This window comes from Ceratotherium simum, chromosome 37 (genome assembly GCF_057802395.1).
Source record: "Ceratotherium simum simum isolate JZ-2026a chromosome 37, ASM5780239v1, whole genome shotgun sequence".
NCBI lineage: Eukaryota > Metazoa > Chordata > Mammalia > Perissodactyla > Rhinocerotidae > Ceratotherium > Ceratotherium simum.
The window spans coordinates 28,288,295-28,306,201 of NC_141936.1; the positions used below are offsets into that span (position 1 = coordinate 28,288,295).

At 39.7% G+C, this 17,907-nt stretch overlaps 1 protein-coding gene across 2 annotated transcripts in view; it reads right to left on the reverse strand.

Moving 5' to 3' along the window:
* UNC80 (unc-80 subunit of NALCN channel complex) overlaps positions 1 to 17,907 on the reverse strand; it is a 198,746-nt gene that overhangs the window by 545 nt on the left and 180,294 nt on the right. For both annotated transcript variants that reach the window (XM_087424900.1, XM_087424899.1), the window contains 7 exons: positions 16,985 to 17,169; positions 16,208 to 16,373; positions 14,677 to 14,856; positions 11,527 to 11,665; positions 2,426 to 2,507; positions 1,398 to 1,509; positions 574 to 773 (listed from right to left, as the gene is read on the reverse strand). In XM_087424900.1, coding sequence (XP_087281026.1) covers positions 574 to 773; positions 1,398 to 1,509; positions 2,426 to 2,507; positions 11,527 to 11,665; positions 14,677 to 14,856; positions 16,208 to 16,373; positions 16,985 to 17,169 — 1,064 coding nt within the window. The remainder of the gene's footprint in view (positions 1 to 573; positions 774 to 1,397; positions 1,510 to 2,425; positions 2,508 to 11,526; positions 11,666 to 14,676; positions 14,857 to 16,207; positions 16,374 to 16,984; positions 17,170 to 17,907) is intronic.

A 17,907-nucleotide genomic window follows, 5' to 3' on the forward strand; every position in this document is an offset into this window, starting at 1 on the left:
ACAACACATTTTAACCATTAAAGACAATGCAAATGTACACAGTGATATTGCCCCTTAGCTTTCTTTGAATCCCACAAGAGACGTCTGTGGGACCTCTGGGAATTCATTCATAAAAATCAAAAGAAGAAAGAAGTATAAAAACCACCAGAAAAATACCAAAACAATGAGGAGAAAGATCAAAACAAAAGTTTCTCTCATCTCATAGGATACAGAAGGCTCTATATTTAAAGGCGTCATCTAAATTTGCAACTTTATATTTTTTTAATTGAACTCTCTTTCAACTATGTATTACATACTGGTTTTCAGTAGTTATTTAGCTGTGAAATATTTTCTCCTAGATTTTTCATAATGAAGAATACCAAGACTTCTCTCATTCCTTCTTAAGTAGATGTATTCCTGGCCATATCCTTCATATAGATTCTCTTTTGCATGATGATAGGACCATTGTCTGTCTGGCTAACAAAACGTTGCAGACTCAGACTTAAATTATATGGGATAAATTTGCATATCCAAGTGGTCCCTAGACATAAGTAGGCAGGGAGCAAGCCTTGTCTGTTTCTCTAGCAACCTCACCTGCTTGGGAGACAGGCTGTGAAGATCGGCAACAACAATGGCGGGGGAAGATGTGAGCACTGGTTTGTCCATTCCTTCTGGTTTTCTAGGTGGGGCTGGGCTGCAGCCCTGTGGCTGACCTGTGGCAGGAAGTGTGTCTGTTGGGGCACCTGCTGGCTCCGGCTGAGCCTCAATGAAGGTCACAGATCGTTTCTGATCCACTGTAGGTCACAAGTAAAGCAGTAAATAGGGGAAAATATGCTATCAGTGCTTAATAATTAGCTTTAACCAGTGTCTCCTGGCTTTTCTTAGTAAAGACATTGCTGGTTTATTAATAAATAAGAACATATTTGACTGTTATGTGTATGTTTTGATTTCACCTTCTTATCAAGAGTAGGACTTGGGTAGAAAAATCATTTTTTACATAAATGGCCTAAAAACAAGATTTGCACAGAGCACTAGGTGAACTTGGTCATCACTCGTAACAACTGCCAACGGGACTTAAAAGTCCCTATTATTCATCATTTCTTTGTCTTCAGTAAGACATAGAACAAACCCAGCTCCTGGCTTGGGTAAAGAAAACGCAACCTTCTATAGTTAAATCTTATAGCATTCGTGGTTTACCTTAGACTCTTCCATTTCCCTAGGTTCATGGGGGTAGGGGTGGAGGTTGGGAAAGGTGAGAAGAAAAAGGAATTGAAGTTTTCTGAGAAACTTCTTCCCTTATCCTAGTGCCTTCCCAAAGGTGTGCTTGTCTGCATGAGCTCAGTTTCTGCAGGCCTTCCTGGCTGAGTTGCGTGGCATTGTGTCAATGGTATAGTCAGAAGGGACACAGGAGGCCTCACCAGTTGGCTTCGTTTTAGGTTGAATGCTCCTGCGAGTGGTTGACAGCCGAGCTGCGTGGCGGTTTTTGGGTTCAGTCTGAGTCTTCTGACGTGATAGGAGAGGACGTCTTAACTAAAGAGAACAGGCAGAGGAAGCTGGCAAGAAGGGCCTAACTGCCTTGGAGGAAACACTGAGCTCAGAGGATTCTGACTCTGGTTTACTCTCTTCTCTGAGGGTTTCTGAGGACTCTTATGATTGTTCCTGACATCCATAGCTGATAAAACAAACTTCTTTCTGTGTATGTTACTACCAGTATTTGATTCCAGCATCCCCTTTAACCAATTCTATCTCCCAATTATGACTCCTTTATATATCCTAAGAACATTAATTTTTAACATAATTTAAAATGTCAATGAGAATTTCAGTGAATTTTAGAATACAAAACTAATAATTACTTATGGATCAGCTTTTGCTTATCTCAAGTTGTAGCTGAACATATGCTGACTTTCAAGGGGAGGTTGATACAAAAACCTCAGATGCTGGGAAAGTGTCTGGTCCCAATCAATGCTGGGAAGCTCGTCTCAAAGCAACAGTGCACACGCTTACTTACATTTTTATTTAGAGAGTAATGTAAAGAAACCCCACTTAAGGAAATTTGTAAAGATGACCTTTAGTTTGATTTCAGTTTCACCTTGAATCATTAATCTTGAAATGAGGAAAAAAGGACAACTGTGTCTATGCCTCTATACAGAAAGAGGCCTTAAATCAACTTTATAACAAATCTTTCTTGGTGAGTAAGTTTGGCTGGGAGAGAAGGTTTCTGCATAGGGAACAAAAGTAGTCAGCTTTGCTAATAAGATTCAGAGCTAAAATAGAGGCTAAAAACTCTCAGCTTGCCCAAGCACTTACCACATTTTAAAGTTGCTCTGTACTGCTTATTTCAGGTGGAGAGAAGGCAAAATATAATTCTAATATACCTGGGCATTAAAAAGTGAACAGAGCTTGCATTTCATAGGATGACTGTCCTGCCCTTTCGGGGTCTGCTTACCTGCCTCAGGCCCCTCTTCCTCCCCAGTGGCTGCTGAATGAGGAGGTTCTGCTGGCCGGGTTCACTCTGTACACTTGCCACCCTGTCAAGCATCAAGAGTGTTAGTGTATCTGGAGAGGGGACAGGAGACCATCTCTGGTGGGTGTTAGCCAAAATCACTTATACGAAGCAGTCACTTCAAAGATACCATTATCTTTGAAGGAAAGGTGGGAAAGAACCCCAAGGTTTCAAAGGTTTGGGTGGGAGGACGAGGCCCTGTAGCCCCAAGCTGCGAAAATTGAGATTCTGTTTTCAATCACGGATGCCATATCTATCATTTGGCAAAACATTGGTTCCATCACACCCCTGGTTTAGAAGCCACCAAAAGGTTTAAGATGTCATATTCTAATCTCAATTTTTTTTTGAGGGGAAGGGAAACGGTGGTGACAAACAACACAAACAACTCTATCACATGGATGGGAACACCTTTTCTAAAATTTCAATTTAAATGAAAATAAGATGGACGGATATCAAACACATCAGACACAGAATCCATTTGGGTGAAGGGGCACATTCAACACATGTTTGCAGCCTGAAGTCTCTGTGACTACCGAGTAAATGAATAGTCACGTGGGTAGAGGATTAAATGTTTTCTAAAAATAGTTTTAGATTTAAAAGGCTGGCAAAGTAATTAAGCTCTCGGTAGAACTCAGAAGCTTAATTAATTAGTATCAAGTAGCTCCATTCAAACATATCGTGCAATTTACAAAAGCAACAACCTGCTCCCCCCAAATTCACTGTGTATGTGCATATTTTATATGCAGAAATGACTGTTGGCAGTGGTCACTATTTTAGTGTTGAGTGAAGCTGAAAATACTGTCATGGGCAGAGGATCTTTTTTCATTCTGCATGCATGTATAGTAGGTATTTATCATGGGAGTGGAGGTGAAAAAAGAAATGTATTGTGCCCCAGAGAACACTGTAATCCTGTGGATGATGCCAATGTGATTATTTGGTTAATGGGTAATTAACTGCTTTGCCTTTGCAAAAGGAGAGTCATCTATGAATAGTTTTTAAAGTAAAATATTCCACAGAGGAATTCAGAGTCAGCAACTGTCCAGGAAAAAGAAAGAAAGACTATATTCATCCATTGCCATTTTTTTTAAAATGAGCTATCTAGCCGCAGTTGTAGGGAGAGAAATTGGTGGCAAGATGGGCAATCAGATGTTTCCCCTCTTGTGTTAACAACCAGTTATTCATCACATGGTTGACACAGTCACATCTGTCATTGTTTAAAAGTCTTATGCATATTTTCACTAGAAGAAAATCAATGATTCCCAAATGGAGTTTATCAAAGTTTTTATGAAGTAAGGATGCAATTATATCATAATTATACCATTTGGGATACACAATACGAAATTCCATAAAGAGTCCCCAAAACAGATTTTTTTAAAACTTTCTTGTTCTCCTGAATATCAAGTTCAAAAGATCAATGTACATTATTTTTATACATATATGACCTTGTACCATATATGACCTTTCTATGAAGATGGAAAATTACCCCAAAGGAACAATGCAATAAATTCTGATAAGCAATCCAGACTATGTTGCTGGCATGTTTGAAGTGACATCTCCTTATTAATTATACATTTTAACATGTGTCTTAAATTGGAAAGAGTATTCAATTACCATATGCACAAAAGTAGAAACAAGTTTCTCCCAAATACCAAGCAAAGCTTTTATTGGAACGGATTCTTCATTGACATCTAAATGTTACCTCAGTTCCCTTGGCCGTAAAGAGAGGTTAATACTTACCACCTACCTCCCATTAAGGTGAAGAAAATAAGTTAGTTGATGTAAAATGGTTTGAACATGAAAAGTGATGTATATAGCATGCTTCCTTGTTTCACATTTGATACTTGTAATGAGTTTATTGCTTCTAGAACACTAAAAGGAAGTGGGTAATAAAGTGTCTTAAAAATAATTGGGCAGAGAAAATGAAATCGAGGCAGTCCACTTGTCTCACTTTTTTCAGTAATCTGAGATTGTGAGAAAAAAAATGGTGTAAGAAAAGAAAAGAAATACACATTACTCAGGAAGTGTTAATGTCAAAACATAATGGTAATTTCACGATGATTATTCCAAGGGAGGACCATAAGTGTCAAAATTTTCTCTATGGATAGAGAGGCTTATATCTAAGAAATGGATCAAGTTTATAGCTTTAGTAATTAGCTGTTCTATGTAAATGATACAGCATTTCATCAATGGATTGCACACATCAAAGATGAAATTATAGAATGTGTCCTTGGAAATATATCCCAGCTAATAAATTATATTCTCCCTAAGAAAGTGACGCTAACATGTTTATATTTGGGACATCAAAGTCTGGCTTAACTGTGTGCAGTTAGGACACATTACTAATAAACAGCCAGAGAAGTTAATAATGGGAGTAATTTATGCAGGACATGTTTCTTTTTCTCAAGTCTATATCAAATTGGAGTTGCGTATAAAAAGTAGTTTCAATTTAGCTTCTCTCTGTGTCATGTAATATTTCAGTCATCTGTATGATTTGTGATATGTGACCAGACCATGTCCAATACTAAAACCAGTCAGGAGAAGACCAAGGTGTTTGCCCTCAGAACCTCCCCACAGAAAACTGGTTTCCTGAAATTTTTAATCTTGGGAATGAGAAATGGCTGATTTCCACTGTTTCACCAAATAATAGGGTAAAACAACAAGGATAAAAGCAAATAAAACTTTCTAAATTGAAGCTAGAATCATCCTTTGTATTTTTGAGGCACTGAAAAACACCACTATGACAAACCATATAATAATCTAGATTTAAGAGAAGTAAATGCACTTGGGGCTTGGCAGAACTGATGTAACTCAACTATCTACAAAAACCAAAAACACCTTACTCAGAATGCAAGGAAGTGACTTATTTAAGCAATGGAAATTTGGACAATGGTAGGAGAACAATTCTGGTACAGATAACCTCTTTTCCCCTGTTTCAGCATGATGGCCTGGACTGTAGTGTGTAAATATGTATATGTCTACTAATGGAATATATACCTAATGGTATTTCTTAAAATAAAGGATTGGTGAACAAGGGGACATTCATTAATACAATAAAAATTCATATCATTCATCTCAAATTACAAAAAAGTGTATAGATTGAAATATAATATATTTCATAAATAAAAAATTTAAGTAGAAGCACCAGGTGAGACAAACACATGGAAAATGAATTAGTATTTTCATTGCTTTCATCTCTGCTTTTAGTTTCAATTTTAATATGGTTAAAGACGTCTAGAGGTAGAACACAAGACACAGAGCATAGCCATTTACCCTGAGTGATTGCCCTGCGATGGGAATGCATAAAGCCAGACCAAGGGAGCCATAAGGGTTTGTAGAGAATAAACAGTAGACAAATCCTCCTCTTCCCTTTCCCAGTAAAAGATCACTGTTTAACATTTACTTAGCCTCCACGACATCCAAGAAAATGTATTTTAAATGCCAAAGAATTTAGAGATTAGAGGCTGGACTTAGAATGAAAAGGGGGAATGATCTGGATCTTAGACATACCATAGAACTGACGTAGCACTGGCCAAGTACACGTCTGTGTATCACAACACACATTTTCTTAGCCATCAATTCGCAGCTACATGAAAAAGTTGTTTAAATTTTTTTCTAAGTACTATCCAAGTTTTCATACTTGGAAAATGTGGATGATTTTTTAATTAGAATTGATTGTCAATTCCTGCCTTGCAAAATGTTCTAACGTGTCCAAACAAAATTTAATCCTCAAGTATAAACATTCAGGCTTAAGTGCCTGGATAACCTCCTGTATGTCTGATTCTTCTGGAGAGAAAATATGGTCCATGGGGTGTGTTTTTGGAGGCGGGCACAGGGAGGGAACGTCTACAGTGAGTTCCTGTACCTCCCAGAGCAACAGTCTCAAGAGAAGAGAATCTCCCATGGGATATGATTTCAATTTATTAATTTCCAGAAGAAAGAATCTTTGCTCCATAGCACAGTGCTGCATGATGAATCTCTAAAAGAAACCAGTTGCACAGGTTAAAAAAAATCCTGGGGGGCCAGCCAGGTGGTGTAGTGGTTAAGTTTGCATGCTCCACTTCGGGGGCCTGCGGTTCACAGGTTCAGAACCCAGGCATGGACCTACGCGTGACGTGTCAAGCCATGCTGTGGCAGGTGTCCCACATATAAAGTAGAGGAAGATGGGCATGGATGTTAGCCCAGGGCCAGTCTTCCTCAGCAAAAAGAGGAGGATTGGCAACAGATGTTAGCTCAGGGATAATCTTCCTCACCAAAAAAAAAAAAAAAAAAAAAAAAAAAATCCTGGAAGAAATTTTCAAAAGGTCTGCAAAATTGTTATTGGTTTGCACCAACTCATCAGGTTATCCTAGTTATCCTGGTATTTTCCTTATTTAGCCCTCAGACTGTTTTCCTTAGGAATACTTGGGTGTATTTTAGGTCCTGAGTGTTCAGGTGTGTGCTAAATGTAATTTACATGGTTGGGCCTTACCGCTTCTTGGGGATTTTGAGTCTGCAGCATAAAGAAGTTTCATACCAAAAGTAAGAAAGCCTGGAAACCAAATATAAAAAGTATATATCCTATTTTATAAACCCACCTCTTAGTAAATGCCAAAAGTTCCTCTCCTCCAAAGAGAACTTGGTGACATGATAGAGTTCAAGAGATACGATTTGCAGTGGATGGCAAAGGTGGATGTGCTATTGGCTGGTGGAATGCTTCCACATTAATAGAATGATTTAGAATCCAAAGTGAATGCCTCTTCTTCTGGTTCCTTCATGACCACCACTGAGTCTGGGTGACTAACACCCAGAACTAAAACACACCAGTTATAGGAACAACAGATCAACAACAGTTGGTCTAAAATAGTCATCAAAGTCCTGACATGATTGATTAATTCAAGTTGTAGATAAAATTTATAGCTTTGTCTCTGAATCAGTCTCAGGTAGCAAGAACTTTGGCTTTATTCCCAGTGACACTGGACCCAGGGCAGATTGGACTGGTTTAGATAAATCCAGATCAGTCATTTGAAACCTGAGTCTGCCAGAGAGGGCCAAATCCTTTGGACATTTGTAAAAATCAACTCAAACTCCTGCCTTCTCTCACCAACCCCAGACTATATTTACTCAGCAAGAGTAGAATTTGGCCTAGTCAGCAAAGCCCTAGGACAAAGTCAGCCAATGGAAGTCTGATTTCTACTCTCAGTGGGCCACTGAAATTGTCTTCCAGTCAGGGGTCTCTTGTCTCACATGTAACATTAAGCATTAAACAAATGCATTCTTTGAAGGCAGCGGTCACAGTGCTAGACTTGGTTCAGATTTCTTCCAAAACTGTGAACAACAAAGGGAAACCATCTTGAGGACTGTCTTTCTCTTCCTCATCCCCAAAGCTCTTGAATTAAGTCTGCACTCTGCAGCACTTCCACATTTACCACCAATAAGAGACTGATCTGTCAAGGCAAGGGCTCGCAAACACAAATGAATGTCATGAATTATGGGTCTGGTAAAAAAAAAAACAAAATACACCTGATGACGGGACTAAATTTCCCATTTTCGACTGTGGAAGAAAATGTGAAATCTGAACAAGATGCAAAGAAAACAAAGGACAACCTTTCACAAGAACAGCCTCTCAACATTTCCTCATCTTTGCGACAAAGCAATAAACACGGGTGTATTGTACTGACTATATAAAGCTAACCTGAAAGGGAATGTTTTCTCTTGAGATAGAACAAAGGCACTCTCAGGATGAACAAGAAGCATTACCCCTAATGAGGATTAGTTGAGAGGTGCGAGTCAACAGCACAAGATTAGGAATGTTTGACCTGGTTTATCTGAGTGTTAAAGGTGCAGTCCCCCTTTCCGGTGTTTTAAACCAAGAGCCAAGACATTGTATTGTTTGCATCATAAGACTTCTCTTACTTACCAAGAAATGTTTGTGTCTGAGATTTCATGGCAAGTTTGGGAGTCATTGTGCTGGCACAGACATTCTTTAGATAAGTGTTGTTTGAACAAGCTGCTATAATAGCCTGCCACATAGCATGCATTAAAGAGAGGGAATTATATCAATTTTATCGACGTTGCTACTCTTATTATAGCATCATTGTTTTCTTACCATCCGTGACATTAGCTAAAAGCCCTGTCTCGATTTAATAAGGGGCTTCCTGGTGATGAGGAGCTGTCTTAAAAAGCTTCTGCAAAACAATTCTTGAGGAATATCAGTGTGGGAGGGAATGATTAGATGGGATATATTTAACATTTGGCATATCAAACTTTTTAGACGTTCCCACAGATTAAAACAGATAAAAGAACTCCACAGATTTTTTTTTTCTTTTTTAGCAAGCTTTTTAGGCCATTTGTGATTGAGCTCTGAAGCTGACAATGAAGGAGGCTACACCTTTGACTTCCAGGCTCGTGTGTTCATGAGCAACAAAAGGAAGGAATGGAAATAGAAATCAAGACGGGGCGAGAGGAGACAGAGAGACAGAGAGACAGGAAACAGCTCGTTTCCCAGCACAGACACCAATAGACAGGTAGCGTTGACACTGTACCTAGAGAGGCTGCCCTCAGCGGCCAGGCCCTGGGAGTCATCGAGGACATTAGGTTCACTGCAGGAGGGGTAGGGAGATGAAGCATTTAGGGAAAGAAAATGCAAACAAATAAAAAAAAAAAGAAAGAAGGCATGCAATTCTCTGCTTCCAAGAACCAAAAATAAATAAATTTAACAGAACAAGGAAGGAAAAGGAGACAGTCAACCATTTCACCTTGTGCTGGGTTTGTCAAGACAAAGGACTCGAGGCAATGGGGGAGAAGGGACTTCGGATGGACTCTCAGAGGAGTGATCTATTTGTTGTCAAGAGTTGGGACCTAAAATGAGCTCCAAATGGACACGTGAGCTCTGAAACACACTGCAGATGCATCTGTAGAAGATGAAACTGTCATTCCTTTGACAACCATTTGGCTGGATGGTTATTATTTTTAACCTGTCTTAGATGTTTCATTGACCAGAATCCTGCTTCTTTCTTGTGTGCGGTGACATTATCACATAGAAACCACTTACCATGAACTGCCACAACCAAGCTCTTGGAACTGATGCCATAAAGAAAAGCAAAGAAAGAACCCAACTTCCCCTGCTAATTTTCCAATGAAAACGCAAGTAAAACAAATGGAAGGAAGATAACCCTGAAGAATTCACGTGGAACTCGCATTTACCTCCTTACTCCATCCTCTAGTGACTGAATTATAAATGTCAAAAGGAGAAACCTGTCAGGTTGGTGAGAAAATAATCAAATAGTTTATTGATTTATTTGGACATAGCTGATTTGGGGATTTGTGAACAAAAACTGTCATACTTTATCTTTCTTTCTTCAGTGCTGAGCTTTGAGCTAAGCACCCACAAGGCATTCAATAAATGTTTGCTAAATTGGATGGAATTAACCTATTTAGAAAACTGGAGTAACTCCCCCAAAGAATCCTTTACCTAATTGTGCAAAATAGCCTCTGTCTCCAGAAAGAGGCTCCTCTCCCCAGTGCACAGAGACATTGTTACCTTCACTAGCCTTCCAAAATACAACTCAAGCCCAAAGGGTGTAACTACGTGATTTTTCTGGATTTCTAGTATATCCATAATAGAATAAATTTTCTCCCTGGATACAAGTTCACTCCTTAATAGATATGTACAAAGGGAATTGATGGCCTGGTTATTTTAGGTTAATAGCACAAAACCCTCTATGTTAAATTCCTACAATTCCTTAATTTAAATAAAATTTTTAAATAAATTGCTAGTTTCTTTTATTCTTGATAGAACCTTGCACATTGCTAGCAATTAAAAATTAATTGATATTAACTGCTTATATGACAAATCTTTTTTTGTGGACATTTTATAGTTTGGCTCTGATTTTGTTAACACATTTTGTTTATAAGACTTTCTTTTCAAAGGCAAATTACCAAATGTAGGTAAAAGAATCTCTTACAATGACAGTAACCCTTATATATTATCAATTTGTGTAATAACTAAATAGCACATAAGATATTGCTTTCTTTACAAGTATGCAATTTATCCATTAATCATCTTTTATCATTTTTCCCTAATTTTTGATATTCTCCAAAGTTAGGCTTTATTTCACAAATTTTATTTCATCCATATAGTTCATGAACTATTTGCTAAAGGATTTGAGTATAGGGTAATTATTTCTGCATATAAACTGATTTTATCTGAATATTAGCATGTGCCCTGATTTTTATTATTTTTCATGTATGAATTATACCACATTGAATCTGTAGGTATTAAGAATAAACAACAAACTAGCTAAAAACACATAAGGCTGATTCTTTGAAAGAATTCAGTTCCTGAAGTGAAAATATCATTGGCTCTAAAATAGATAATGTTTTGACTCTTATGTCAGATCATTTTCTATATCATACTTATATATTCTTGGAAGTTTTTTTATGTATATTCTTAGAAGGCGAGAACACATAAAGAAAATGTTTTAAAGGGTTTAGTCGTGGAATCATAGAACTATAGAATGAGAAGTTACCTTAAAGATCATTTCACAGAGGAGAAAACTGTGGGCTCTTGTTAAATGACCTGCCCAAGGTCACACAGAGTGGGACAGGTCCTTTTCTGCTTGGTTAAGCATCACTACCTCCAACTAAATACTGATGACATACCAGAAGTCCAAACTTTACCAGATGTGTCAAGCTAGTCCTATACACTAGTTCCTATAATGTGAGTACTAGGTACTCACATTATTAGCTTAGCTAATGATATATCTGAAATGCAAGAATGTCATTTGACAACCAGAAAGAAGACCATGTATCTATTTCTGGAGAATTTTTAAGGAGAAACAATGCTTGGATCAAAAAGACATTGTGATCCCTTCTACTGGCCTGGCTTAGAAAACTCTGCAAAGTGTTGCCTGCATGACCCTGGTTGAAAAGTTCTTTGTTGAATGGTCTACTTAAAAATATTATGTTTGCTTCTCTTTCATCCTTTATAGAATAGGAGGAGTGAATTTTCAGAATTTCTACCTTTGCCCCCAAATATAGAGTGTAAGATATCCATGGCTCTTTACCTTTGGCTGGGTAACATGCCCACCTCAGCCTGAGGTGCAGACATGCTGGAGACGTGGCTGGAGAGCCGCCTCCTTCCAATGGCACTCAGGAGGTAAGCTTCTTGTTCACTTACCACACTGGGCATGCTTACAGAGTCATCTGAAAGGGGCAACGGAAGGGAGGGTTATACAATGTTAACACATTTTGTTAACATTGACATCGTTCAGAAAACCCAAACAAATTTGTACATCCTCGGCTTGAATACAACCTCAGGGCCGCCTCTAAAGCTAAATGATCATTTGTCCCTTTGTACAGACTAAAAAGCAGATGTCTTAGTTTTTAATCTGTACAAAGGGATAAATGATAGTTCTTCCCATCCACACATCTCCCACTCTCGAACAGCCTTCATGAGATAAACGTAAACTTCTTGTCCATTTGTACCAGTAATTTGTGAAAGTCAAGGGCCGTCTGCATATTAAAGATTTCAGGAAAGCTGGACTATAAATTTTTAAACATTCCAGGAATAGTTCAATGAGGGACTCTGTTATTGAATGAGTCGAGTACCTTTCTTTGACATTCAAAACGTACATTCAGTACATGTAATGATTTTTAGGCTGCTAAGGGAAAGACTATTTCAGAGAGTTTTAGGAAAAATATTTAAAAACCCATAAAGTTTAGAAATAAATGCTTATTTTAACGTAAATTTTAAATTTTAAGCGTTTTCTCCGTAGAAGCAGAAATCCACGTACTCACGTCCACATGAAAGTTACCTCTAGCACAGTATTTGTGATAAGGTGACTGCATTCTAAGTGAGCTAATGTGATCTGTTGCTGAACAGTAAACATGTTGATTGACATAGGGTTCTGGTGAACTTATGCTACCATATAAGGTCATCTAGCATCATTATTTAAAATACCCCAAGTGGTCATATTTCTAATGAAACTTCTTTCAAACCAAAAAGGTGTACACAAAAAGTGCTAGAAATTTTAATTTGCTTGTTAATGACTGACTTGAAGTTGATTCTTGTTATAGAATGGTCTTTCCTTTTCAGGCGTATTCACAGAGGAGAGAATAAGAAAATGTGCCTTAAAAACATGGTAAGGTGGATTGAGCTATTTCTGCAAAGGCCTTTCCCAGATCTCATTGATTTTTTTCCCTCTTATTCATACTCTCATATCACTTAACACTTCATCCTTCAATATTTGTTTGGTGATTAATCATGTGCTGTCTTCCGTTCACCCTTTAAAGTGTTCTTTCTTGAAAATGTCTATCATCTCCTCTACAGGATGATGTGTAAGATCTCAGAGGGCAGAGAACGTATCTTTCTCAGACTTTCTTGTTCCTCTTGTCTTGTACCTGCTAAGTCTTAATACAGGTTTGATGACTGAATGGGAAAATAGTTTAATTCAAAGCAGTCAACCATCTGGCTTTTATACCCCACCCATATAAATTAATACACACCTACGTCACAACCACACATTTGTTAACAACCTTGTGTTCACAGGGATGATTGTGACGTCCCAGAGCAGAGATATTAGCAAAACACTGGATCTTCATCAGTGTATAAGCGTTGGCTCTTGGTCAACGATATCTCTGTTTACGTCTTCTCTACTTTTCTTCCCTAGCTCCTTCCTACTGGCTAGGTTATCTACTTATTCATGAGGTTACCTGCAAAATATATTTAGCCCTACTAAAGATAGGTGGTATCATTTCCCATAATTTAAAAAAAAATTTCTAAAAGAGACTACTTCAAGCATTAAAGAAAAACAGATATTACTTTAAGTTCTGAACTATTACTGGGACTTAATGAATATTCAAACTGCTGATCTTTGTCTCTCTCATTTTGTTTTCTGGTCAAGATTTTTCAAGACTTCCCTAATTATGATTTTAGGACTATTTCCATGGGCAATGATGGGGTGATTTGGAAACAAGTATGTCTGCAGGTCGGGTGCAGGACAATATGATTATCACTTTTTTATCTGATGACCCTGAAACTAAATCTGGAATTTTGACAAAGCATTGATTTCCTTCCCTCTCCTGCAAGTCCAACTGTGGTAGGGTATTAAAATACCTTCATTCATCTTAGTTAATTAAAATTCTAACCTCAACTCGCATTTCCTCTAATTTAGTTTGGAGCAGGGCTTTTTCTTGTTGTTTGGTATGGAAAGCCCTGCGTGAAGATCTAGATCTTGTTTTTATCCATAAGGCACTGACAGCACACTTTGCTGTAAGTGTTCTATCAGAGTGTCTTTAAAACACAATCAGAAAATAATCAATGCAATTAAAAAAAAACATTAAACGATAGTGGTATTTAATGGAACCTTTCACCTTTTACTTTTTAAAACCGACTCCTACAAGGCATACATATGACATGTGTTCTTGACTGGATCTTCTCATACTTCCTAACACCAAATCTCAGGCATATGCATTAGAAGCCCCTGGGCTGCCTCAGTCACTGGGAACACTCCTGATTGTATTCCCTCAAGACAGCTGCCGGCTGATGTTCAAGACAGCACAGCCAACCAGTCTTTTCTGAGTCCCGAGCGTATGCATCGCTCACTTTTCCTTGCCCGATGGAGTCATGTAAGTGCTGATCAACCTTCCAAGCAAGATGGCCACGAGAAAGGGGACTAAACTCTTCCTTGAGTCACTTAAGCACAATTTAAATGAGAGTTAGTGGAAAAAGTTGAATGAATAAGCTCAAAGAAAATTTCGGAGTCACTAAAGATTTACATGTTGCCTGAATTCCTTCCAAATGACCAAAGATATCAAGGAATTTATAGAGGAGCAGGCAGTAGAAATCATGACATCAGTCACAATTCCATTTTAAATCTTTTTTGTAAAAACGACCAGGGGATCAGAACTGAAAAAGGTCAGAAAGGCAGAAATCCTTCCTGAGCCCTCATTCCAATGGCCAAGCTGTGTCATCCAGGCTGCCCTGCCTGACTCTACGGGGTCCGCTACGTCATCCAGGCCTCCTCTGCTTGACTCTTCTGGGTCCCCTATGTCATCCAGGCCCCCTCTGCCTAACTCTTCGGGGTCCCCTATATCATCCAGGCCCCCTGCCCGACTCTGCGGGGTCCCCTACATCATCCAGGAGCCCCTGCCCGACTCTTTGGGGTCCCCTACGTCATCCAGGCCCCCCTGCCCGGCTCTGCGGGGTCACCTACTTTCCTCATCCTCCTCATCAGTGCGGCTCAGGGTGTCCTGCGAGGCCTGCTGGGAGGGCTCACTGTCCTGCTCCCAGACGGTGCCGGTGCCTGTGTTGGAGCGAGACATGGTAGCCAGGCTCAGGCGGTAGGCTGAGGTAGAGGTGCCCACGGTGCTGATGGAGGTCTTCCCCTGGTAGGCTGGGGGAGAGACCAGAGAAGATCCAGGTGAGGGGCTCGAGAGAAAACCAACGCTTGCTTCAAACTCCTCCCTGACCACTCGTCTTTTTCAGGAAAGGTCAGTTAAATAGTGCGTCCCAGATAAATGATCTTTAGGACAAAGTAGAAATGGAAGTGAGACAAGAAGAAGAAGAAGAAGAATCAGCCATTGACGAACTTATCATTGAATGGTCTCCTGTGGGAGGGTAGCATCTCTAACAGTGTCCGATGCTGCCCCCTCACTGCCTCTCGATTTCATTTTCCAAGGCTTGATGTGAACTGTAGCTTCCAACCTGGCAGAATTTTACTGAGAAATACACCTTACCTGACATAAGCATACAGAAGGAATAAGTATATTCTCTGGTGGGAACCTCACAATCAGCATCAGAATCCATAATCAAAACCATGCCGTCATTCTCCTTGTCTGGAAATACAACTTACAAAACAACCCCCTTGGTTCTATGTCAGATTATTTTATTATGAAGCAGAATATTTGAATGGCACTGTGTATATTTCACCAAGATTGTCCTTGTCAAAATTTCTGTCTTTAATACATTGCAAGCAACAATAAAAATTGTACAAAGAAAGAAGAAAAGCCACACATATAATATTCTCTTATGGATAATGACTGCCCTCTAATGGCAGATAATGATTTACTTTCCCTTCTAGCAGTAATCTGCTGTTAATATAATTGTAAAAAGTAAATGATGTATTCCCAAAGAAAATCTTCTGAACACTGTAAAGAAAGTACCTCCTAGCCTGCCAACTCTAGTTCAACCCTCCCTCCCACCAATTTGTGAAAAGTTAAAGGCTTTGTAATCAATCACGCAGACCTGGTGTGAAGTCCCCTCACTGCTATCACATGCTATCACTGTCATGTGTGTAAGCTATCCTCTGCTGAGTCTCAGTGTCCTCATTCTTTAAGTGGCCTTCCCGTTATGCACCTTGCAGGTGTCTGTGTGGATTAAATGGAATAACATCTACAAAATAATCTACCATGTAATAGATGCTCGATGAATGTGAGTCCCTCTTCTCCCTTTCGAAAAGGAAATGAAGGCAAGAATTTAAACAGGTTTTTTCCCCCCGTTAAATCTTCAAGAAAGAGCTTAACCACTGAAATGAAGGTTGAAAAAAATGTTTAGAGAAGGGGTAAAATCAAACTCCTACGGCACCCCCTTGATTGTTGTCAACAGTGGTCACATGGTCAAATCTACCAGTGCACGAAAATGGCTGATTCATCATGGGTCCACGGAGAGCAGCAACCTGGACAGAGGCATTACCTGCAGGCTGTGAGTTTCCTCAAACACATTCAGAGTGCCCCGAGTGTCCTCACCTGACCCGCTGTGCACCGCCTCCTTCAGGATCTTCAGCTCACTGCTGAACTCCGCGATGAGGGAGCTCTTGCACAGAGGGCGTGGGATGAAGCGCCGTTCCAGCTGGTCTGCGATATGCTGCCTGGCAGAAAGCTCCTCATGGTTCTCTGCTGGCTGGGCCAGAAGCTGAAAGGCAAACAGAGATTCTCAGGCCCTCAGTTTTCCCATCTGTAAAATGGGCTCATCGCGGTACCTGTTTCATAGTTGGTTGTAAGGATTAAATAAGGTATTGCATATGAAGTTGTGAGAACAGTGCTTTACACAGGAAGAGCTTAATCAAGACATTGTTTTGAATCACTGCCCCAGGAAGTTGGGGCATGAAAAGAATAAAAGAGTAGATGAATACGGAGGGTCTCAGAGGAAAAACACACTTTATCCCATCTTTTTCATGTTTATTTAGTCAGATCTCATTCATGTCACCGCAGAAAGGAGAACATTCTCCAGATCCTTCCATTGGGTCAACCTTTTTTTTTTGTTGTGGGGGGAGGTGAGTGGGAAGAGGGCAAAGCTTTATAGACTGTAATAAAGCTCTCGCTGTGCAGGTACTTCTAACAGGAAATTTTGTCCTCTGGGATACATTTTTGAGCTTTCTCAAACTTTCTCATCAAGCATGGTGTTAACAGGTCCTACCAACTAGCTACAGTACATCCCAGGAGCACGGCTGCCATGATCCTGCCCTGATCTGGAGAGCAGCACATTCCCGGCTCATCACCTCCAGGAGGAGGCAGGCACCGCACCTTGCACTGGATGAAAGGGCGCAGCAGCACGAAGATGGGGATGCGGGTCCGCACGATGAAGTCCAGGAAGTCCCACAGGGCCAGGCCGCCCACCTTCCTCAGGGCCATCTCCTTCACCTGCAGGCTCAGCCAGTACCACTGGCTTCCCAGCTGCCTCTCGAAGCAGACGAGGATCACCTTCAGCGCTTTACACCAGGAAAAGAGAAGAGTGAGCCCACGGACTTGTGTTCTGGAGGAACCCACTCATACCCGCAGCCCTTTCTGCATCAGAAAATTTTCTAAATTTCGAAACTCTCTGCACGTTTCCAAAAACTTACGTGTATTCCCAAGCAAGAGTGCTCTGACATCAAGACAAAAATCTGTATGGTAGGTAAACATGCTTTGATTCTGATTAGAAGAACACAAACATCTTTCCTAAGTGCATTTAACTACCATTTCGGAAAATACAGAGCAAAGCGGTGCATAGACTTGAAAGGGAAACGTGTTTCAGATGTAACGTGGAGCTAATGTTTTGCTTTCCTAAAGTTTTGTCACAGTGGCTTTATGGTAATACCGGCATATCACTCACAGCCTACGTGACAACATGAGTGGTCTAAAATATTCATGTTTTTTTTCTTTTATGCATAGAAAGGATATATTCCTGTTATTAAAAGTAAAATAAAACCATGCAGAAATGCACAAAGTTAAAAAAAAAAAAGTCTTTCCCTTTCTCAGCTCTCTTTCTAACCCCATCCCAAACTGCTCCTGGGGCACCAGTAAATGTTTGAGTCTATCCTTCCAGATAAACACTTGATCCCCCTCCTCCTCTCTCACACTGCACATCAGGTCTATTACTAAACTCTGTTGGATTTCTTTTACAATATCTCTTTCCTCCCAGATTCTGGCAGCCCTTTCACAATCTACATTTATCTAGTTCTTTTCAG